At 39.0% G+C, this 24,413-nt stretch overlaps 1 protein-coding gene across 2 annotated transcripts in view; it reads left to right on the top strand.

Annotated features, from left to right (window-relative positions):
* The window catches only part of glra4a (glycine receptor, alpha 4a), a 50,650-nt gene extending 39,112 nt beyond the window's left edge, over positions 1 to 11,538 (top strand). Inside the window, exons 6-9 of one of the 2 annotated variants that reach the window (XM_039655196.2) lie at positions 2,936 to 3,073; positions 3,312 to 3,526; positions 5,403 to 5,552; positions 10,638 to 11,538. In XM_039655196.2, coding sequence (XP_039511130.1) covers positions 2,936 to 3,073; positions 3,312 to 3,526; positions 5,403 to 5,552; positions 10,638 to 10,931 — 797 coding nt within the window. In that variant the 3' untranslated portion in view covers positions 10,932 to 11,538. Of the gene's footprint in view, positions 1 to 2,935; positions 3,074 to 3,311; positions 3,527 to 5,402; positions 5,553 to 10,409; positions 10,599 to 10,637 lie in introns of those variants that run through there. The other variant, XM_039655197.2, reaches the window with a different exon arrangement.
* Positions 11,539 to 24,413: the final 12,875 nt, after the last annotated feature.

The following is a 24,413-nucleotide window of genomic DNA, read 5'->3' as shown; positions in this document are numbered from 1 at the left end:
GGTAGAGAAATCTGATGCTGGTGTGTTAAAGCAAAGGTTTCAGCAAAAAAAAAAAAAAAAAAAAAAAGGGGGGGGGGAATAAAATGGGGGGAACTTGGTAAGCGAAAGTGTTGTCAAGGGAAGATAAGTGGAAAAACACAATGACAAAGGCACAAAAAATTAAGCAGAATTGGGAAAGTAGACAAATGGAATGTTAATATAAAGTTTAGTATAAAGGCTTCAAAAATGAATGTTTTTAGTTATATACACAGAGATTAACAGGTGCTTTTGTGAATCATAAAAGGGCACACAAATCAATTATGCTTATATGACCAAGAGTGGAACGCATAAAGTCTTTATCTGAAATATACAGTACACCACTGTTCAAAACTTTGGGGTCAGTTTTTTTCAAAGACACTAATACTTTCATTGAGCAAGAATGCATTAAATTGATCAAAATGTGTGTGTTGTGTAAAATCCTGTTCTCTTACGAGAGGTTCTCTTGTACTGCGTAATATCTTACGCAAGTAGAAAACCTCTTTTCCACGAAATCTTGAAGCCAAAAATGATCCTTAATTTTGAATGAATGTTAAACGCTTTGCAAGAGCATGCAGACATAGGCAAGGCGGCTCATGTGCCTATCTGCTGTCCTGTGGCAACTGCAGCAGCCTCGAGAGAGAGAGAGGCCCTTGGTGACGTCAGATCACACGCGCCCACCACGTCACGTCCCACCAAAGCGGGCGTGGCCTGGGCCTATAAATATAGCTAGATGGGCTGATATAATCAGATGTTTCATCCCTTCAGCGAAGCTCACACATCGCTGGATCCAGAGTGAAGAAGTTGCTCCGTGGCTCCGTGGACCTCACCCCCTATGCACGGAAATAGTCAGGAAAACTGGCCAGCATCGAATCCGAGCTGATGCGTCTGCTCTCACAGGCCATAGCAAACATTGGCCTTGAAAACTAGATGAGGAAGGACTGGAAGCTATCAGCATGTCGGATTTGTGGAGCCTGAAGCACCTCGCTCTTCGCCCTGCGAAATCCGCTACACAGCCCATTGGGTGGAACAACGCTTCTCTCACCGTTGCTGGGAGACACCTATAGCTGAAGTTCAGAAGACGTCACTGGCTATGAAGCACTTCTTACCAAAGTGCTCTAGCTTTGCAGCAAAACAGCCATCTGCTCAAGCCCGGGACCAGAGACCCCGTTCTTGCGCTGCTGGCCACCACCCCCCTCCGCGTGTGCCCCGGCAAAAGATTGCGATAAAGCCAGAGGCCTCAAAGTCTTCATAGCCTTCCAAGAAATGTGTCACAACTCTGAAACCTAGGGAAAAAAATCGACTGGTACCAGTCAGGTGTAAATCTGGGGACTTCCTCGAGTGAGAAGGTGGTGTCCACGGATGCCTCCACCTCGGGATGGGGAGATCTGCTTGAGGGCAGACCGCTCTTTGGCCAGTGGTCAGAAAAGGAGAAGCTCCTCCATATAAACTGTCTAGAAATTTTGGCAGTCGACAATGGCGCTGAGGCGTTTTTGAATGCTAACATATCGGAAATGACGCTTCTAGCTTCTCCTCTCAGACTCTGTGAGTCCCTGGTGATTATGCACTATATGAGCCCCAGGCACCTGCCCTTGGGACTTTGGTGTTAGATTCAAGCACGCATTGCATTTTATACGGTGTTCCCCTAGCGTAAGATATAACGCAGTACGAGAGAACCTCTCGTAAGAGAACGTACACGGTTACTAGTGTAACAACGGTTCTCTCTAGAAGAGGGGATGAGTACTGTGTATATTTTCATCACTTCAGCGATGAAAAAAAAACTGATTATATCAGCCCATTGAGCTGTACCCATAGGCCCAGGCCATGCTCGCTTTGGCGGGAGGTGACGCAGTGGCCGTGAAGTGCCCCCAATGGATCTGATGTGACCAAGGGCCTCTCTTGATAGGCTGCTGCAGTTGCCGCAGGACAGCAAATAGGCACACAAGCCCATCTTGCCTATGTCTGCATGCTGCTGCAATGCATTTTACCTTAATTCAAAATTAAGGATAATTTTTGGCTTCAATATCTCATGTAAAAGAGGTTTTCCCCTAGTGTAAGATACTCGTTCCCTCTTCTAGAGTGAACAGAGGTTACTTTAGTGACTGAGTACGTTTCTTTGACCTTTGCATTCAAAGAATCCCCCCAAAAATGCAGTTTCCACAAAAATTAAGCAGCACAAATGCTTTTAATATGGATAGAATATGAAAAATAAACCAAATAAACATATCAGAATGATTTCTGAAAGATTATGACACACTGAAGAATATATTGCAAATAATCCCTTTTTTTATATTGACAATTGAGGCTAGAATAGGCAATCCTAATCTTGGAAAAACATTCATATTTCTTGTATTATTTTGAATGCAATGTTTGGAACCACAACAAACTATTCAAAGACACCATGACATTCAAGGACTTTCCGTCTTTATCCTTTTTTCATTGGTTTGTTGTTTTGAAGACGGAAGGGGATAGGGAGGTTTGTGAATAATAGATGTCTTTGTAAATCCCTGAGGGTCTCTGATAGACATCAATATTATTCAGATTTGTCAAGTATTCTACACTGTTATTGCATGCCTTATGCATTTTTAATAGGCCCCTAATCTCAATGTGTACTACAGAGAGAGACCTGTTAGAAGCTATGTGGGGGATGTGAAGAATTTGAGGCAAGTAGCATGGATAAGGAAAGAAAAATAATGTAAGAAAGAAAGATTTCCAATTAATTTGTTCAAATATTTCATGTTGGTCACATGTTGGATTAGATATTCAATCTACCAATCTACCCCTTAGGTTTGTTGTCTGTCAGATGACCTTTTATGCAGTGTACAAAGTATGGGATGAAAGTGGAAGCTTGACTGGTGCAATTCACACTTTTATGCACAGATACGCATTTTTCTATTTCATTCTCTCTCCCTTTTCACAGTTGGTTACACCATGAACGATCTGATCTTCGAGTGGCTTTCTGAAAGCCCAGTGCAGGTGGCGGATGATTTGACTCTTCCTCAGTTTTTACTAAAGGAGGAAAAAGATCTCGGCTACTGCACTAAGCATTACAACACAGGTACACGTTTCACTACAACCTTCAGGCATATCAAATAATATCTATATAAAAAATCACCATATACACTGTAGCAAACACAAATGATTTCAAGGTCCTCTAATGGATTTTTAAATGCATGTATGGTGTTTCCCCTACATACACCAGCGATATGACATTAATAATTAACCAGGTGTAAACAACAATACATTAAAAGTAGCTATACTTAGTTACTTACCTATGAAACTCTGTGTTCCCCAAGGTAAATTCACCTGTATTGAGGTGAAGTTTCATTTAGAGAGACAGATGGGCTACTATCTCATTCAGATGTACATCCCCAGCCTGCTGATTGTCATTCTATCTTGGGTGTCTTTCTGGATCAACATGGATGCTGCCCCTGCCCGCGTTGGCTTGGGTATCACCACTGTGCTGACCATGACTACCCAGAGCTCCGGCTCACGAGCCTCTCTACCCAAGGTAACATAACCAAAATGACTCAGTTCTGAGAGAAAACGAAATTTCAGAAATCAGTGCAGTTATTAGATAATGAGTGAATTAATGAGACAATCAATGAAAATAAATAAAAACACGAGAGCAGAGAGACGTGAAAATAAGCTTGCCTGTTTTAAGTGACTATTTTAATAATTAAAAGGGTGCCCAAGAGCACTTGCTTCTATTTAAAGATTTGTTCGCTAAAAAAGTATGAATTCTGAATAATAAAAAATATATAATCTTTTTTTGTTTGTTTGTTTGTTTGTTTGCTTTGTTGTTCTAAACACGATTCCTCTCAACAAATTCCGGTTCCTAAGTGGTTATTTTAACACTTTAATGAAGACATGTAGAGGGGAAATGCAATTTTTACTGTATTTACTATCCTCATTTTACATGAATCAGAAATCAGACTTCTATTAGATCAGCACTGCGTTTTCTTAATGAGCTAATTTGATCATAAAGACAATTGGTGGCAATGGCTCTACGATCTACTTAGGCTTACAATGCTTTTGGGAATGCATTTATGTCCATTCTTTTATGCCCTTCCTTCGTCATCTTCTCTCCGCCTCGTTCACTCAGATGTACGTTATTGCTTACGTTGCACGAGTGTCCACTACTGGCGGAATCCTTGCAATGTGTTCAATGAAATGCATTAAGCCCTTGATCATAGGAATTTGCAATTTCTTTCCCTAATGAATTTGTTTTATGTACCATTCTATAGGCCTGTATGCTTCATCCTAAGCACTTGGGATTTTCCTACAAGTTCGCACTTTAACATAGCTTTGACTGTCGGGAAGAAGTCTGCTTCAGTGAGGGCTCAGCAAAAGTGTGCAGCAAGGGTGCATATCGACTACAAAGGGGGGCACCTAAATTAACATGGGACACCTACAGTCTCATGGGCCCTGTCCCAAATTACACACTTCAGGTCTTACAATGGCTGTCTATGTAGGGAAGGTGTGCCCAACCCTGCTCAACTGTCCTGCACATTTCACCTCCAACCCAAATCAAACACACATGCCTTTAATAGGGGATTATCACGCTTCCGGGTTTCATGGGAGGGATTTGTCAATTTTGGGCATGTCCACTTCCGACGCAGTTCAACAATGGCTGAGACGAAGGCTATATATGTCACTGCTCTGTTCCACTTTGTAAATCTAACCAACAACGCCAACCCTATGTAAGTTTTCATGGATTCCCGACTGAATTGAGTATAAGGAAGAACTGGATTAAAACTTTAAAATAAAACAAGGTAGCACGTTTATTTGCAGCCGGCACTTTAGTGAATCAGACTAATTTACCAGGGATGCCGTATAAATAAACTTAGTGTAATCCGTCATCAGCTCGCCAGCGAGATCGGTGATTCAACGGAAGTGGCAGTGCACAAAGATCACTGAATCCGGAAGTCCTGCATATCAGCGTGATAATCCCCTATTTTCAAGTGATCCTGAAGACCTTAATTGGTTGCTTCAGGTGTGTTTGATTAGAGTTGGAAATAAACTGTGCAGGACAGTCGATTGGCAGGAGCAGGGTTGGGCACACCTAGGGTGTCCCATTTGTCATTTTAGCTTTAAAAAGGGTGCACACGAGACCACGTTTTAAAGTTTAAATGTAATCTTTTGTTCTTTTTTGCCTATACTTAGCCTACTTGCTTAAAAATGTAAGAGATTTTAAATATTAATTCAAATAATGTCCTCTTCAGATGTTGCCCTAAGGCCCTATGCAAATTATACATTGTTTTCTATGGAAATGTCTCAACTGATAAGTTAATGAAAAGGATGCCCAAAGTCAACACAGCCTCATTATTCCTAACAATGCCCTTATTGATTATCTATTGATGTTGCTCTGACCTTGTGCATCCCAGGTGTCCTACGTGAAGGCCATTGACATCTGGATGGCTGTTTGTCTGCTGTTCGTGTTTGCTGCATTGTTGGAGTACGCAGCAGTCAACTTCGTCTCAAGGCAACACAAAGAATTCATCAGGCTGCGCAAGAAACAGCGAAGGCAGAGAATAGTAAGTGCAATGAACACACTCGGATGCACATACACACACAGACACAAACAAATACAGGCTTGCGCTGTCACCCTGGATTACACTTTGACTCGCATCTCTTCTCATTGTGCTCAGCCACATCCAAACACTGGCAACGGCCATACTACAGCTGGCTGTCACATCTCGTGTGGGGGAATTCAGATCAGCCTGTTTCCATAGTGAGCAGTCCCATGTGCTTAGCCCACCATTTGTGCCACCTTGTAAAGCCTCGCTACAGCCAATTTCCAAAGGCCAACAACCTGCTTCCTGATCCGAGATCACAGACACTGCCTGAAATGCTAAAAAGAGGCTTCTAAACGAAAAGCTTAGAAAATACCCCCAGGGCTTCAGAGAGTCAAATCACTCTGAACACATTAAATGTGTTTAACAGGTTTTAAATGTAATTTCTATAAATACTACAATATAAAATTCTTGACTAGTAAATATCAAAGCCCAACAATCACATTTTTAACTGTTGGCTAAAACAACCAGTGCACTTTCCGGGCTTGTACAACAGCACATGCTGTCCAAGCTCACAGTGCTGGAGATTTACGAGCGTGTTAGCTAAATCTGAATCAATAATGAGAGAAAAATGAGAATAACTCCTTTAAGAATGAGCGAGTTCTCCTCCCCCTCCTGCCTCGGAGATATTGGCGACTATTACTCTTTGTCCTATTTTCTCCCGCCAAGAAAGTCTCTGGTCTGAATGATCAATCTGGGTGGTATCGATGCATGGGTCACTGGCTGAGAGAGATGTTAGGCTGATGAACCAACTACTGGCCAGGATAATCAATACAACAAATCCTTGGCTTCATCCTGCCTTAATAACACTATAGACAAATTAGGGCACATTTTCCTGCTCAAGAAAACACTAACAAATTGGTGCTGAGAGGATCAAGCCTGTTTTAGGGATGAGCAAAACAACAAATTTTCAAAATTTACCAATTGTGAGTTGCCTGAATGGTTAACCTTATTGGATGCAAGATAGCCCTGTATAATTACACTGGTTTCAGATTCATGGGATGCATTTATTGGGGGGGGGGGGGGGGGGTTAAATAAGACACGTTACCAGTGTTATTTAAATATTATTTATACTAATATATTATTTGATATTTTGAATCAGCTTTTTAGAGACCCCTAGAGTCCCAGATGCCCCCTTGAAGCTGTTATATTTAGGTACAAAAGGTGTATCTTTAAATAAGAGAGGGGGTGTTTATGGGTAGGCTTACTTTGATATTAGACTACATAGCCTATAATAAAAGATAATGAATTTCAAACCTGAACCAAACATTTTTTTTCAAAGATCAACAGGCTGTCATTAGTCTTTAGCCTGCCTCAAAAAAGTGGCGTGTTGTGGTTCCAGTACACCAGTTATGTCAACGAAACAAATTAATGAAAATTTGCTTATCAATGTATATCTAAATTTGCGCCTAAATCTTTGTAGAACTTCAAAAAAAGAAACAGAAAAGATGCTGTAGCCAATGAGCCACCGGCAGGGGCCGACTCAACCTCCACGGACAGTTTTTAATATTTTATCAGACAATAACTATTCAAGATTTTGCTTTAGTATAATTTTCGGGACAAAATGGGCCGGATTTGGGACAACAGCTTAGATTTCGGAACTGTCCCGAATTTTTCAGGACGTCGGGTAACCCTATGTGGTGGCGTGTATTACTCTGTCTTGCCCCTTAAAATATATTTATATATAGTAACTAGGTAACTAGGTAACTAAAGGCACCAGGGTTTCGATGCCACCGGCTTGGGCCCATCATCGCTGCTCGCAGCTATATTTTAATCTGTATTTCAATTACCAAAAACAATTTTAATAGTTTTAGTTAATAATAACCACAATGAGCGTTGCTACAGTACGTTCAAAAACATCTAGTTGGACACAATGAAATGAAACAGACTGGAGGTGTCTCAGTGCATTTTTAAAAGTTTAACTTAATTTTTAACTTGGCACACGTCCTAAAAAACATCACAAACAAAAAGGACAAAATGTGGCAAAATCATAAAATACATCTCTCCAACTGTGTAAGCCCTTAGCTGTACTTTAAAGGGGATGCAAACTGTTTAACCGCTATAGCACCACCAAGGAAATCAAAAAATCTAGATCAAGTTATCCCAGATCTTGGACAACTAGTCAATTAGTTAACCATTATGACCCAGTAATAAGTTATTTGTGTCTGATTTAAACATCAGCATGAACATTATTCTCTTGTCTTAGGACTTTATCAAGTTATGCTGAGACGGTCAGATTTAGCTTGAGTGTACGTGCACTTTATTGGAGTGTCCCTCATCAACCTGCAAAGAAGTGTACACTCATAAGCAGTGTTGCCTAGCAACGTGGATGGTGCTGGAGAGCAGCGGCTTGATAGCTGTTAAATTCTTGTTGAAGTATTTACACAGTTGCCAATTTTAATGAAAATGAGTCTGTTCAGCCTGCCTAGAATTGTTATGGTTGAAAGTGCACTGAACTGTGCAAGATACATAAAAATGACAGATTGATTGATTGATGGATGGATGGATGGATGGATGTGCTCTATTGATCCCCAGAAGTTAATTTAGGGAGAAAAAGACATATGTTCCAAATTGTCATGTACAAAGAACGAGAAACAAAACATTTCATTCTTCCTTGATGGAGGTTGGAGCAAGACAGCCTGCAGGAAGCTTTGACTCGCTGTGGAGAGTGAACAAACTCCCTGGTAATAGCACCAGCAAACTCAACCAGCACTGCAACACCTGTGCCATGGTAAAAAAAAAAAAAAAACATCTGTGTTGCCAATCTTATTTGCCCATGAGCAAACACTTGAGTCCCAGAACCCCCTCCGTCCTACTGGCCCAGTTCACAGCTGGTATGAACACACTTCACAAGTGAACCGCTTACAATTGTCGTTTATTCTTTATAGTAATGTGTCTCATGTGACCACTTGATTTGAAATGGATGTTAATGCCAGTTGTAAAACGGGATAATAGTATTCACACATTTTCCACACCCCTTAAATGTGTACAGCGATTCAAATAACACCAAATTCCAACATTATCTCATGGAAAATTTAATGTATGAATTCATACAATGTGAATTGTATAAAAATGTATGATTAGGAAAAAAATGAAGATCCACCCCTAAACATACCCATCACTGGAGTGTAAGCAGATCATACAAAAACGGACGAATTCACACAAATTAGCCATCAATTTGCCAAAACGTAAAATATCATGAATTGCCATGAAATTGAAACGTTTTTGCAGCAGAGTTCTTTTTACACACTGGACTGATTAATAAGGTAAACACTGACCCAAACTGTGTTCATAGGTGACTTTAAACTCAATTTAAATGGTAACTTTATCTTTAACCAAACACATCATTAGTCCTAGGCATTTGATTGACTGGATTGAATTTAGGTGCAAGCAGAGGATTTAATGAAGAACTAAACGAGAACTTAATCTTCTTATCCTCTCGAGGAAAGGGGTAATTTGTCAAAGATTGACAGATAAACTGATTCAAATGACTAATTTATTTGGCATTAGAGGCAAGAACTAGGCCAAATTGCTACATGTGGAAAAGTAGACCAAGTAGAATACTAAAGAACATACGGTCTTCTTTTTTGTCAGGAAACCATGCAGGAAGCGCTCTTGTGTCCAACCTTTATACAAAAATCATTATGCTGTGTCAAATTAAAAACAGTTCAACTGTATAAAAAAAGTAAAAAGGAAACATCTTGATGTATTTGCGTTTTGTTCCATTATTTTGACTGCATTCTGTCTTGCCGGCAGATACAACTGACATCAATGTATATCTCGTTGTTGAGATATACAACCACAGCATCAAACATGGTTGGTAATATAATATACGGTTAGAGAGAAAAATGCAGAATCCTTTCACTTTCAAGTAATTGCTCAAAACAGTCAGTTTCATTGTAGTGTCATTCTAGTAACTACATAATTACTTTTTTGGCACTGAAAAAAAAAAGGAAAAGGAAAAACTTTACACTGCAAGTTCTTGTCACTTCTGTCTAGTCTATTTTTTTTTTTTGGTTTTGTGACAGAGCCCTGATACTCCTGTTCTGTCTTGTCCTATGTAGCACACAGCTCTTGTGTTTTACATTCTAGCCTCGCGCTCATAGTTTTGATTAGAATGCATCACATCTGGTTGGCCGGTCGCATACGGTCTAGCCCCAGAAGTTTAGATATTTCAACGGATCCAAAGCTCAAATCGGATATGAATTTTACGCATACGCATATGATCGGAACTCCCCGCAGCTCCCGTATGACTCTCCATTGGAAATGAATGACTTCCGGCTGTCATTTGTTGTGGTTTGCTCAGGGAGTTCAGTCTTCACATGTTTGAAGGTTATCTTTGGGGTCTGGAATTCAAATAAATGTTGAAAAGAGATAATCCAAGGTACTCTTCTTAAAAATTAAAAGACATGGGGAGAAGCAACCCACATGTAGCAGCAGAAACAGCTTTCTTCAGGCCTTAAATCAAGATTAATTTACTTGAAAAATGACCAAATATTAAGAAATGTATCAAAAATAAGTGAGTTTATGCTTAAAACAAAAAACCAATCTGTTAAATGAGGTAAGAAAAATAAAGTTGCCCTATTGTCAGATTTTATTTTAAGCATATCTTTACTTAATTTTTGACCTAAAAAGGATCTGCATGAAGCTTCACAGGTAGCATTTATAAAAGCAAATAATGTACATACACTTGACATTTGACTTTTTACAGTTCAGTATAACTAACTACCCCTGCCCCCTCTCTAAAAACTAAACCAGTATGTGACATTTTCTTTGATGTCTGGCAAAAAAAACACTAACAATGCCTTTCTGTTAAAGGAGGAAGAAATTGTTCGAGAAAGCCGTGGCTTTTACTTCCGTTTATAATGCACACATTATGCACACATTTATAAAAGCAAGTAATGTACATAAACTTGACATTTGACTTTTTACATGATCTACAGTTCAGTATAACGACCCCTCCCCCCTCTCTAAAAACTAAACCAGTATGTGACATTTTCTTTGATGTCTGGCACTAAAAACACTAAGAATGCCTTTCTGTTAAAGGAGGAAGAAATTGTTCGAGAAAGCCGTGGCTTTTACTTCCGTGGGTACGGACTGGGCCATTGCTTACAAGCTAAAGATGGGACAACTGTGGAGGCATCTACAGTGTTCGCCCCACCACCCCCAGTTCAAGTGCTGTACGACGGAGAGGCCATCCGGAAGCGGTTTGTGGACCGAGCCAAGCGAATCGACACCATATCCCGAGCTGTATTTCCTCTCAGCTTCCTCATATTCAACGTCTTCTACTGGATCACCTACAAAGTGCTGCGTCACGAGGACATCCATGCCAACCTGTAATAGCTCCTGGTTATGCCACTTGTTCATATTACAGCTGCTTTTCTTTCCTCATATCTCCTAATTTTAAACAAAACCGCCTGTCATACTCACACTAGAAGTGTATTTTAAAGGCATATTCACTCCAGAAATGCCATCAGTGCTAAAACCATGTGCTCAGGTGTGACTTCTGGAATTTAAAGTGCCCACTTAGAGCGAAAGGGGCTCATAGATGCAAATGCTGCTGTTGAGGACTTGGCTCTCCTCTCTTTCACATCTTCATTCGAGTTGATTGCACAAATAGCCAGTGCTATTGCCCTTATTTTGTAGGCTCCATTTGTTATTGGCTGAAAGATTCTGGGTTGGAAAGAAAATGTTCACTTGAATTTTACCACAAGGCGCATCCTTGAATGAATGTTTTTGAAAACCTCAAAACAAATGTTTTTTACATCTGGGATTTATTATCCATGGGTACAGTTACAGGGGAATGGTGTACTGTTTTACTAAATAATGAGATTATAAATATGACTGTATAAAGTGTATATATACAGAGTTGTTCACAGACTGCAGACAGCACAAATGTGTATTCCTTTTGTCTTTTGAATTTAAATAAATGGATATTCTACCAGGATGTCAGTTTTGTACTTTCATGCACAAAAATTACACAAAGCACAAAAACAGGTACTCTGGTTATTAAATCTGGTCTTTTTCAGGATTGAAGTATTACAAACTCTGTTCATGGTTATTTTTCTGTTATTTTTCATTAACATTATTCATGCTATTTGGAAACGTAAAAAAAAATATCTAAATCATTCCATCATGTGTTAAATCGTTTGAACAAATTCCCGAAAGAAACGGATGATTTGTGACGCTCTGTCACCCTGGCAGCACTAGGCTTTAATTGTCAACAAACAGAGACATGTATCATGCATCACAGCCAATCTTTATTATTGCTAGCCCCAAATGTGTCCCTCAGTCAAACATAAAAGCCATCGTTTATTGTCCTGTCCAGAGAGCTGTTGGAGGATGTGCAGAGTGAAGGAGAAAAGCCTTTATGCGGTAGGGACGGATGAGGATTTTAATGGGAATCACAAGATGTTTTTTATCAAATAATTAGTTTGAAAAGGACTATGCGTTCTTTTCTAATGACAATGAATTAAGGCCGTCAACCTCTGCACACGGCCCTTTGTCTGAGGAGTAACTAATCTAGTCTACTGTAAGATTGTCTCTTAAGGGTGAGTCACCTTACAGGCAAGCCTGCAGAGAAGGAAACAAAATGCTTAGTGCAGGAAATGATAGAAGCAGATTAATGTCATGCATTTGTTAACAGATTAACCCTGGTTTCTAACACAACCAACAGAATGATTCACCCATGCATGTTTAAGAAAAAAAGAAACAAAAGAAAATCCAGCAAAACGACAGACTTTTCTCTGGTGGCGTATATGTGGAACTTCTACAATCATTTTAACCATTTAACCACCCAGCTCCTTTCTTACGAATCGACTGCAACCTCGTAATCTTAGATCATCCACCATTCAATCAACAACTGATGAATAAAACCAAGTCCACACTCTACTTTTCTTCTTTTCCGATTACTTGGATGTACACCATATGGAAGAAAAGATCTGTCTTTACTTCCGTTACATTTTCATAACCTTAAGGTTATTCAATTCCAACTCTAAAAAAGCAAAACCAGTCGGAGCCAATTGCCCTCGAACACATATTCCCGCATACCCGAATTACCGGAGTTAAACAAAAAAACACAAAAAAATTATCTTAATAAATCTACTATTTAAATCTACAAATCTATCAGAAACAGTTCAAGTCTTTTTAGTCACATCTAAATATGCCATATTTAAATTTCCTAGACTCTTGCCTTTTCGATGGACTCATTAGTTGAATTTGTTTATTATATAACTTTGTTTCAATTATGACATAACCTTCTGGAATTACTGAAGCCACTGTCACTATGGCTAAGTCACAAGCATGTAAAAATTCCCTTTAGGTGTTTGTGTATACAGACATAAATTGTTGTATGAACAGGACAATTGAAGACTCTCCTGTCAGTAAATACAGTTGAACGATAACATAGCCAGCAGTGAGATCATGCATATTGTTCAGTTCCTTCATTCCATTCAGCTCTGCACTAACTGTGAAGATGTAAGAGTCCAATCAAGCAAGAATGCATTGCTGTCAAGATTTCAGCCTCCGCTCATTTCAAATAAGTGACAGCAATGATGTGATTGTGGGTTTTTTTTTTTAATTTCAATACAAACCACCCCACTCAAACAGCAGCAAGCCTTGGACAGTTTAGGTTTTCTCAATTTGAGCGAATGCGGTGGCTTGACATATTCGCTTGTGCCCGGCACACATGCTTGACAGTTTAAGTAGATTTTTTTTCCAAGAGGAAATCTGAGGGCAATTGGCAAATGTCAGAAAGATTGGCTATTGTATCTCATGATGTGCATTTTCCACAAGAGGCTTTTTGAGTGAACACAGTGGGATACTGCATTTACTGCCTCTGAGATGGCCTACACAGAGAGGAGAGAGAGGCAGAGAGAGAGAGAGAGAGAGAAAGAAAGAAAGAAAGAAAGAAAGAAAGAAAGAAAGAAAGAAAGAAAGAAAGAAAGAAAGAAAGAAAGAAAGAAAGAAAGAAAGAAAGAAAGAAAGAAAGAAAGAAAGAAAGAAAGAAAGAAAGCTGTTTTCTGTTACATGGAGGTTTTTGGTTTGGTTTAAGGCCGTCTAATTCAATCCAATGGGGTATTCGATTAGAGGTAAAGGTCTCACACGTGTTCCCTCTTTTCTCATGGCAAAGGGATTTTTAATTAAATGCCATACATTTTATCTTATGTATTAACTCGATATTTCATCTGACTCCATAAATGAAAAGGTTTTTCAGTGATATCTGTGCATCATTAAAGGACAAGTTCGGTATTTTACAATTAAAGCCCTGTTTTAAGATTGTTTCTGATGAAATAGAATGGTTAAGATTGTTTTTAGACAGATGCTGCTGACCCGAGAATTTTTAGCTTCTGTGGTAGCACCCCCACACCTTTACAATCCTTTATACAATCCTTCAAAACTTTAGTTTACAAAGACGTGAAACTCACCGAGTGGTCTGGGGTGTTCAATGATATGCTCACACAAAAATCGCTGTAAAAGATGTTTTCCAACAGGTTTTATCATAGTTTTTGTACAACTCCATTGACTTGTATTGTATGTTCTGGGAATGGAAATGGGGTTGTTTGTTTTCTAAACTATATAGGCTAAACTATACAAGTGGTTTGCTTGCAATCGGCAAAGGTGCATTACCGCCACCAACTGGGCTGGAGTGTCTATTATTCAAGCTCTCAACGGAAGAATGTCCGGCTGTGAGGCGTTCGGAAAAATAGGTCTACAGTTTTACAACGAATGGTAAAACACCTGTTTTACCCACCACCCTTGGGTGGTCCTTCGTCTCATAGACCAGTGGTCAGGTGTATCTCTTCAACCAGTTTTTACCAGTCTTACAGTTTTAGGGGGCAAACTGTGCCTTTGTAGGATTTAAGAAGATTTTCTAAATCTGCAGCCCATGACTGACAAACACAAAATAGGGCTGCGATTTATAGCATACGACACTCCGCCTGCCCTCCCCTCGATCAGTGTATCTCTCACCAGTGCAGAGATGCAGGAACTTGTAATGGATTTCAATCACAGAGGAAATCGCACAGACGCCTCCCATGAGATTGCTCCGTGGCCCTTCCCCTCAATAAGCGCCAATGATTCATAAGCTAACATCATTACACCCATATCCCCACATTTACTTTTACAAATGTGTGTATCTTATCTGTGCAAGTGTCCCACTCCTGAGACGTCGGATATTGAGACCTCGGAATATGTGTGTGCATGAGTGGAAATGAGAGATGGATAAAAGAGAAAGAGAGACAGAACAACAAAGAGACATGTATTCAATGGCAACCCTGAGAGAAATCAATAAAACAATATGCCTCTACATTTATTGATTAAAAAATGTTATGAATAAACTGAAGCCATAAATAAATAATTTGATAGTTTGTTTCTTTCACTCTACCCTAAAGAATTCCGTGTAAATCACCACAAAGACAAACGCATTAATCATATCTGGAGAGCAAATGATGTCTTTGCATTTATTGTTCATCTTCATGTAAGCACTCAATAACATGGGAAGTGGGCGGGTCTGTTGGTGTGATGAATGGGACGCTCAGATCTTATCTTGGACCTGTCCTTGCACCAACCCAAGGGAATAATCAACATCCGAGTCCAACATGTAAGAGCCTAGGGGAAAGTAATAGCCTAATGTTGGAAACATTTTCTCATTCACATGTTCAGCTAGATCAAATTCAAAGGGTGGGGGGGGGGGGGGGGGGTGAACTCTGTTAATGGCACTAAATAAACATAACTATCCTTAAGAACCTACAGAAGTTTTTCTTTTACTGTTTTTGAAAGAAACTAATGCTCACTAAGACACTGATTTGATAAAGTAAAAACAGTAATATTGTGAATTTTTATTACAATTTAAAATAACTGTTATACATTTTTTTAAATATATTTTTATGAAGGCAACGCTAAATTTTCAGCACCAAACACGCCAGTATTTAGTGTCACATGAACCACTTCTTATTATTATCAGTACTGAAACCGTGATGTTTTTGTGACATTCGAGAGATCTAATGTTCATTTAATTCAATTCTAATAATACAATTGTGCTGATAATACAATTTCTAATTATAAAAAAGAAAAAAAAAATACAGATGAAGAAGAAATATCTGTAAGAAGCAGTTGCTCTGAAACACACACAATCTGTGTATAATCGTACTCGGTTACAAACGCCTCGGTTCTCTCGGTATGTGATGCGTTATGAGTAGCATTTTGAGGTGTGTGAGGCGAAATGTTCTATATGAGCAGGCTTGTCATGGGTGGATTGAAATGTATCTTTCATATATGGTCATGCTTTCTTTGCCTTTGGGTGGAGTGATCCTATTTCTCTGATACTCTGTCTTAAGATGTCCTCTGACAGCCTTATAAAGCCTCCTGTCAAGATCTATTTCCCAGTGAATGTCACATCTACATTAAGGCAACAGGCTTTAACTTGCATTTATGACATATATACAAAGTTCAGTCATGCATTGTCCGATATAAGTTTAATATCACTTATATTAAAAAAATACCATAGCCTGTAAAAAAAAAAAAATGCTGTAAAAGAGGAATTGTTGTGGGTTGATTCAAGTCTCCCGTTTCTGTCTCCCACATGTATATTTGAGCCAAGTCATGTCTGCAGGGAGAGAGACATACCCATTACCGAGATGAAACTAATTTTGGAGGCTAGGTATGCTTCAAATGTTCTCCGAAATCAAATACACAAAGAGGAAACTATTTTCCTCCTGCCCATTCTATTTGATATGGTGGATGAAGAGAGAAGGGATGGGGAACAGACTTGTGCAGTTGTACCACCCCACAATTATATATTTTAGACTCAATATTGCCAGTAGCGGCCTGTTCACGCTAGAATAAATGTACGCTGTCATCCGTTGCTTTAAATGTTCATGTTCTCAACGTCGGGTGGATTCTAATTGGCTGTCAATGTTATTATAGTTCATCAGCTGGAAAAAAGTGATTCTAACAATATCTCAAAGAAATGTTTAAAAATGTTATAGCGTCATCAGATGTGTCGCTGTTAAGCTTAGGACTGTGGGTAGTGTAGTTTTTCTCCATAAGATTGCGGATAAAAACAAGTTTTTCTTGTAACATCTTGTTTGATTTCATACAGATCCAACTCGCTGTTAACATAACATACAGAACATACAGAAAAAAATTCTCACTTCTCTCCTCCCCGGGCCTTCACCATCTCTCCCACTTTTTTGGAGATGGTCCTCACTGCAGAACACTAACCCACCCCTAAACCTACCCATCTCCACCCCCTGATCCCTAACCCACCCCTAAACCTACTCATCTCCACCCCCTGATCCCTAACCCACCCCTAAACCTACTCATCTCCACCCCCTGATCCCTAACCCCACCCCTAAACCTACCCATCTCCACCCCCTGATCCCTAACCCCACCCCTAATCCTACCCATCTCCACCCCCCTGATCCCTAACCCCACCCCTAATCCTACCCATCTCCACCCCCTGATCCTTAACTCCACCCCTAATCCTACCCATCTCCACCCTCTGATGCCTATCCCCACCCCTAATCCTACCCATCTCTACCCCCTAATCCCTAACTCCACTCCTAATCCTACCCATCTCCAACCCCTGATCCCTAACCCCACCCCTATTCCTACCCATCTCCACCCCCTGATCCCTAACTCCACTCCTAATCCTACCCATCTCTACCCCCTGATCCCTAACTCCACTCCTAATCCTACCCATCTCCACCCCCTGATCCCTAACCCCACCCCTAATCCTACCCATCTCCACCCCTTATATCTGGATCCAACTCCGCCCTCTGGATCAATGAGGTGGTACTGCTTTTTTGTGTCACTTCTGATTTTCTCTCTGGTTTCAAATGGGACCTGAGGTGAGCTAACTAAGAAAATGATTTGGCAATTTCTTTAATTGCTTTTTATATCCAGTAAGAAAGCCTCCTCTGCCAATCAGCTGTGTTTTACATAGTTTCAGGTGTGTGTTAGCTGAAGCTTCAAGAAAGAGGGAAGACAAACCTGAAAAACCTCACTGTCATGCCATTTAATAAAGAATCTTCTGAAAAACAAACAAACTAAAGTTCATTGTAACTACAGGCCATCATGCTCCAATAAATAAATCAATAATTGGTAGAGACCAATGACATGAATCATCCAATTTGTGCCATACTGGCATATTTGATTAAAGAGCTGGAGGGAAAGATTATCAGTGAATAATAACTAAAACTACATGCTGTTTCTCACACAAACCTATGCTTCAAAAAACTAACCATATGGACTAATTATATAGTACTTTTATATGGTGAGAAGAAACGTCATTTTGACGTGAAAGAAATCCTTTAATTCTCCCTTTTCCTATGTTTTACTGTGCCTCACTCCTCACCTCTTCTTATGTATTCAGGGTAAACAGATTTCTTCTTGCTCTTTCTCCCCACCTATTAGACATCTTTCACACTTGAATACCTTGGAGACAGCTGGAAAAGGACAACCTGCGTGCTATTCCCTCGCCATGTTGACACTGAATCAGTGCTGCAGGTCAGCAGTGTGAGATGAGAAATAATGACTTTCTGTGGAGAAAGGGAGGTGGATGTTCCTGATTCAGAGGTGGTCGGGTTAAAGTGCAATAGCTTTACAGTTCTTACCATTGCCGTAGTGAAGCCCTTCCCGTAACACACACAAATACTACACAACAAGCAGACATTACTAGCCGTCTGTCACCATGACAACTGGCACAGACACACACACACACACACACACACACACACACACACACACAAAGGGGCTAAACACACTGCAAATCCACTTTATACCTGAAAGGACTACAATTTTTACATCTATCAAACATGCACAGAAAATATATAGGAGTCTATTATCTGTCTTTTACCCACAAAAGGTTGTGGTGGAAAGCTCGTACCACCACAGCTGCTATCTATCAACCATTCACTATTAATTTGCAGTCACGCTATTCAGGTGAGTTTCTCTATTCACTTCTGTTCTCATGCATTTGAATTCAAGCACATAGAAAGAAGCACATGCTAGGGATCAAATAAGTTGGTGACCTGCAAAATGAAATTTGACACACTGAGGATCTGACCATCACAGATTGACCTTGTGGCTCAATATAACTTCAAAGCTGCATGGTTTGCAGTGTTGCAGCATATATGATGTAATTTCACATTTTTGGGAGGTATTTTATTTTTTATGATATCATGTTGTCAGCCTATAAGGCAACTTTCATTTCAAGAACAAATTAGTTTAAAACAAATGGATAAATAAACAATGGAATACAAATTATTTAAAATGAATTAAGTATATATATATATATATATATATATATATATAGTCCCCAAATATAAGCCCCCAAATATAAAAATTCTAGAAAAAAATTTTTATGACCTATGTTGTGACCAAAGGTCCTTTAGTGTGACATCCTGTTGCAGGGTCCTTCAAGTGCCAGTGTGTCTAGAAAGCTAAAAATAAATAAATAAATCAGGTCTGTTGGAGGAATAACCTCTGCGGTGCCCTACTGGCTCCACAGAGAACAGGATAGTGATAAATAAAAAGGTCACTTTCTCCATAGCAATTAAAAAGGGGCAAGTCCTTCTGCTAAATATCACATTGGAATTCTCAGAATGCCACCTGCAGCATATTAATGACCATTTGTTTCTCAAGGTTAGGCCTGTTTGTTATATTCTCTCCGCTTGTTGCTTCAGTAACAGACAGACACTATTTGCTCAGACTGTTGTGGGAATCTACAGAGCTTTTCAGCACATAATCAATACCCAAGCTCTAGGTAATAAGCAGAAACCAACAACAGAGACGGTTTGGAGATTTAGCCCACTGTTTGTAATATACAGTTATCATCAACTCAACAGAAATACATTTCAGAATCCAATTGTGACTAAGCAATTCACAACATTGCATTTCAGAGTAGATATAACATTGAAATATGAAAATAAATATAATATATATTATTATTTTTTTTTAATGGACAATTGTTGGGTTTATTTTTATTGCGTTCAATTCTTCGTGTCTGGCTTTGTCATTCAGTTTCTTTTTTGAAATCTTTGTTAAACAACGCTTTTTATTTTTGTCTACAATGCCTATCTTCTTCACCCTCGGACTAAACGCTACAGAATAGCAGACCTCCGAAATGGATTATAAAACAGACACCATTCATCCTGAGGAACAAGCAACACCTATCCTTACATCAGTTTAGTAATGGACATTTTTGTCAGTTCTCATTTCGATCATTGTCAGGTCTCAAAAATTGAGTACTCAGGGGGCGTTGCGTGTCCTTCATGGAGATAATGAAAATATTTAAAACAAATAAACAAATAAAAATATGACATGAAAACAGGTCTATGAAAACATGAATGTATGACTATATTTTTACACTAAAACATTTTTACTGTGTATCTATGCAAGCTACAGTTGGTACCATCACACCATTCAAGTGACCATTGTGATTAATACTAAACATTCTTAAGCATCTTAGCAGCCAAGAAAGAAAATATTATAAATATTTGAGTTTCTATACCACCAGTGTACCATCATTTGCATCTCTTGCTTTAACAAAAAAAAATGTTAGTCTAATAAAGGGAAACAAGTAGTAGAAACCAGCCCTTGTTGCCATGGAAACCATTACCTACCAAGGATGAGAAAATAATAAGCCTATGGGAGTGGCAGAGGTTGGGGGAGTGTGTTACCAAACCCAAAGGGAGGGAAATAGACGAGAGCGTGAATGCGGTGCAGAAAGAGGAAAGGAGAAGAGAAAGATGTAACTGGGGCTCAAGTGAATTGAGCTCATGGACCATTTCTCCACCTCCACCCTCAACTCCCAGTGCTGTCATTATCACTATCAACAATATTTGTCTCTGCTGGGGCCTCCCATCATAAAAATCTCATCATCTCGCTTTTTTACAAGTGTGGTAGAGCAGCGCTTGCCTCATCACCCATGGAGGATGGTGTTTCAGTCCAGGGGCCAGCGACATGCTGTATCCAGATGGAAGAAGCTCAAGGAGTTTCTACAACCTATTATTTACTGCTTCCCACGGAGCTGCACGCTGTCCAAACAGGCATTCCCGACAACTCTCTGCAATGTTTCATTTAAACCACGTGGTTTATATATATTTTTTTTATAAAAGATCACATTTGTCTTTCCAGACACAGCTCTCTAATGTAAATAAATAAATGCATGAAATGCTGAAAAAGTGACAGTTATCTGTTGAGCATTTGGTCCGGCTCACCATGCCAGACTTCAACTTTCCTACATAGCCATGTTTTGTCTGTGGCATGGGTTTTGGTCAACAACAACCCAGAGCAAATCCCATAACTATGGGCGCAGCTTAATTAGATGGTTTCCCACCTCTTGACAGGAAACAGCTGAGGTGAGGAAAACTGTATGAGGCATAACACATAATGAAGTCGAATCTCTTAGAGCTGAAAGTTGTGTTGACATTTGCTTCCAGGAGTAGGCAATTCCCACAGACAACTCTGCACAATATTACTGTTCATAATTATTGGTGGAAGCGAAATAAACATGAAAAACAGGAATTTGGTGCTCCCACGTCAGCACTTTAGGGTTACACCACGGCTCTCTTCGAAACTTACAAGGCATACAACCATCATAGTTCCTATAAAACAATAATTAGAAGTTGGTCCCAGAGTAACGTCATTCAGAGGCAGAACCATAGAGGTTTTATAAATTTGCACTTAAAAATTACGGCATAAAGTCATGCTTCATGCACATGCCCAAAATTGATTTGTTCAAAGAGGACACAAACTAATTTTAATCCAATTTAGCCCACAGAAAGTGGATCCCATGGTGATAGGTGTGCTACTCGTGTGTAACAAAAAGGAAATGGATTTTGTTGGCTTCATTTAGTGACAATCTGCAATAGAGTGCACTGGAGAAAAACACCAAAATGCTGAAGGCTGGATTTGGCAATTTTATCCATCATGTCATGCTGTGCCATGTATATCTTTATATATGACAATGTGAGAGTCGAGAGGAAATCAAACTTTTTCAAGAATTTTGCATTGTCCATTGTCTATCAAACCAATAAACTCTATTTAGTATAGAGTATTTCATCTAATTTAAAATTTAATAAAAACGGTCTATCCTAAAAAAAAAGAAATCATTAACATAAAAAAACAGATCAGACAAGAAAATTATTATTACCATCATTAAAAAAAGATAAACAATATTATCTATACATAATCTTATTACATTTATTGTGGTGGTTTTATTATGGAATTACCCCTATTCATAAGTTAATAATAAAAACTATCATTTATTCTCCTTCATGTCATTCCAAATGTATGACCTTTTTCTTCTTCTGTGGAACATAAATAAGAAATTTCCACTTATGGACTGATTTGGAATGATGACAGAATTTTCTATTTGAGGTGAACAATCTAATTAGAGCAAAGTTACATTCTAAGGGCTCAACGTAATCGCAAATTAAATGCAATTTGATGTAGCAAATACCAATAATCACTGGGTAAACACACTGCAGTGTGAAGGAGGCCTTGGATATTTCCATAAGTGTTTTAGAGTAAAACAAACAAGATCTCGCAAAACGGTTTAGTGTGGTTCTTTAAGTTTGGTACAAGTGTGTCTCACAACAAACACAAATAAAAAAGACAGAATAACAATTGTGCACAATGTACATATTTATGAACAAACATGAAACACCTGCCATTACTGAAACATCCAACACAAATCACAGCATAAAGAAACGCTATCAATGAAACCAAACTAAAAAACATCACAACAATTATTTTGCCATTTTAAATGTTTTCCTTAAATGCATGTGCTACAGTATAACCATATAGCTTTTGCAACACCCATTAGATTGAAAAGCTCTTTGGATTTTCCTCTGAGTGAGAAGGGAGGAAAATTCCTATATTTCTTGGATTACGCCACCAGTTTTGTTGTTCATTGAATTCACTGTGTCATATTTACCTGGCAACACCACAGAAATAAGCAGTTCTATCTAATTACTACACGAGCAAAAGATTAGTCTTTACAAAAAGTAGATTGTAAAAGGCCACACTATTATAGTACAATAATCATACCATTCAAGAAGGTCATTTCTGTTCACTCTGCTTTGGAGGACTGCAAGCGAGATTGTGTATTGATCAAAATATTAAAATTGATTTTCTCAAAATATACTAGAGCTTTCTCACATCAGCCTTGTAACTCTTCAGTGAAGGAGTTACAATGAGATCATTGTTAATAATGTTGGAGAGTAATAAAAAAACAAACCATCATTGGAAACCATTTTCAAAGCAACCCAACAATAAGATTATAATTAAGACCATAATTTCTGAGGTTGCTCATTTGACAGGCATCTTCATAAAGAAGAGCACTGAAAAGTGGGGGTGGGGGGTGTTGAAACCATCTTCCAATATCAGTTGGGTACAACCAATTCCAAGATTAATGGCTCAGCAGGCAGTGAAATAGTTACAAATTAACAAAGAGGAAGTGGAAGTGAAATGAACTGAAAAGGTAATTAGGCACTTTCCAGTACTTTCAACCCTTAAATAAATGACATGCACACTAACACAAACATCTGAATTACCAATACGTATTTATTTCATCCAGTATAGCTGTTTTTATCAAAAGATCCTGATAAATCAAATCTTACAAACTACAATAAAAGACACACACACACACACACACACACACACACACACACACACACACACACACACACAGCAGAGCCTCCCACCAATCCCTCTTGTTCCCCTGACTCCTTTCCATTTTTATCCGTTATTTCATAACATGTCAATATATAAGCCAGAGGTGACAACCTGTTCAATTAAATGGCACAGTGGCAAAATGAAATGTGATGGATAGGCATTTGGGGCCCAAGGAGAAATGTGAGCCTCCACAATCCATCCTTTGAAAAAAATACACAGCAGAGGTGGAGATAGACAGTTGCTTCCATGCAATGGAGCAAACATTAAACATTGAAGAATATATCACTGCTGCAAACCAGGATCCTGCCACACTACTGAAACCAGTTCTCTTGCCAGACCTATGGCTAGTCCATCCATCAAGAAGTCCAAGAAAAATTTAACTATGACATGTGGAGGCCTTTGCACCAATGCTTTGGCTTTGTGAGTGATAAATAGTGTTTATCAAGGCTACCCTTGGTAAAATATTTAGGATGATATTAGGGTTACCCAAACTCTAGACATTTGGGAAAAGGACAGACTTTCCCCCACAAATAGTCAATTTTTAGGCATGAAATGCAGAATTTCATATTAAAGCAATGGTAGATTATGGACTGTGTGATTAATCATGCAAAGAATCACTGCCAAGATCTTTCTTTTCCTAGTAAACATTTATCTTTGAAAATAACATGCGTCTGTATTTAGTGAATCAATCGAAGTAAAATGATTTAGCAAGAAATAAATTAGCAAAGATCTGGAATGTTCAGCAAACACTCCTAATGCTATTCCTGTTATAATGATAACGGTCAGTTTTGTCATTTATAACTACCACCTTTTTCAGTGCACACAACGAAAGCACAGGAGGTAACGTTAAGGAAGCATTTACCCGGGAGCCTGGTAACACCAAACTCTGCTACTTTGCTTTGCTTCGTAGACAGAGTCTAGAATGGCATAATTGAAAAGTGTTTTCTTTCTCACCTTTCTTGTGTAAAGTATAAAATCATTGATTACCTGTAAGCCAATCACATAACGTTTGGTTATGACATGTGTTATTCACCAGCTCAGCCGCCTCGAACTTCCACGGTAAACAAATGTATGATGTGAAAACGAAACCATTGAGAGTGAACGGCTGACCGAGTTTTGCTGCCTCCTTAACCTGAT

Source organism: Pimephales promelas, chromosome 9 (assembly GCF_988280905.1).
Source record: "Pimephales promelas chromosome 9, fPimPro1.hap1.1, whole genome shotgun sequence".
In the NCBI taxonomy this organism is placed as follows: domain Eukaryota; kingdom Metazoa; phylum Chordata; class Actinopteri; order Cypriniformes; family Leuciscidae; genus Pimephales; species Pimephales promelas.
This window is presented reverse-complemented; position numbering and strand designations above follow the sequence as displayed.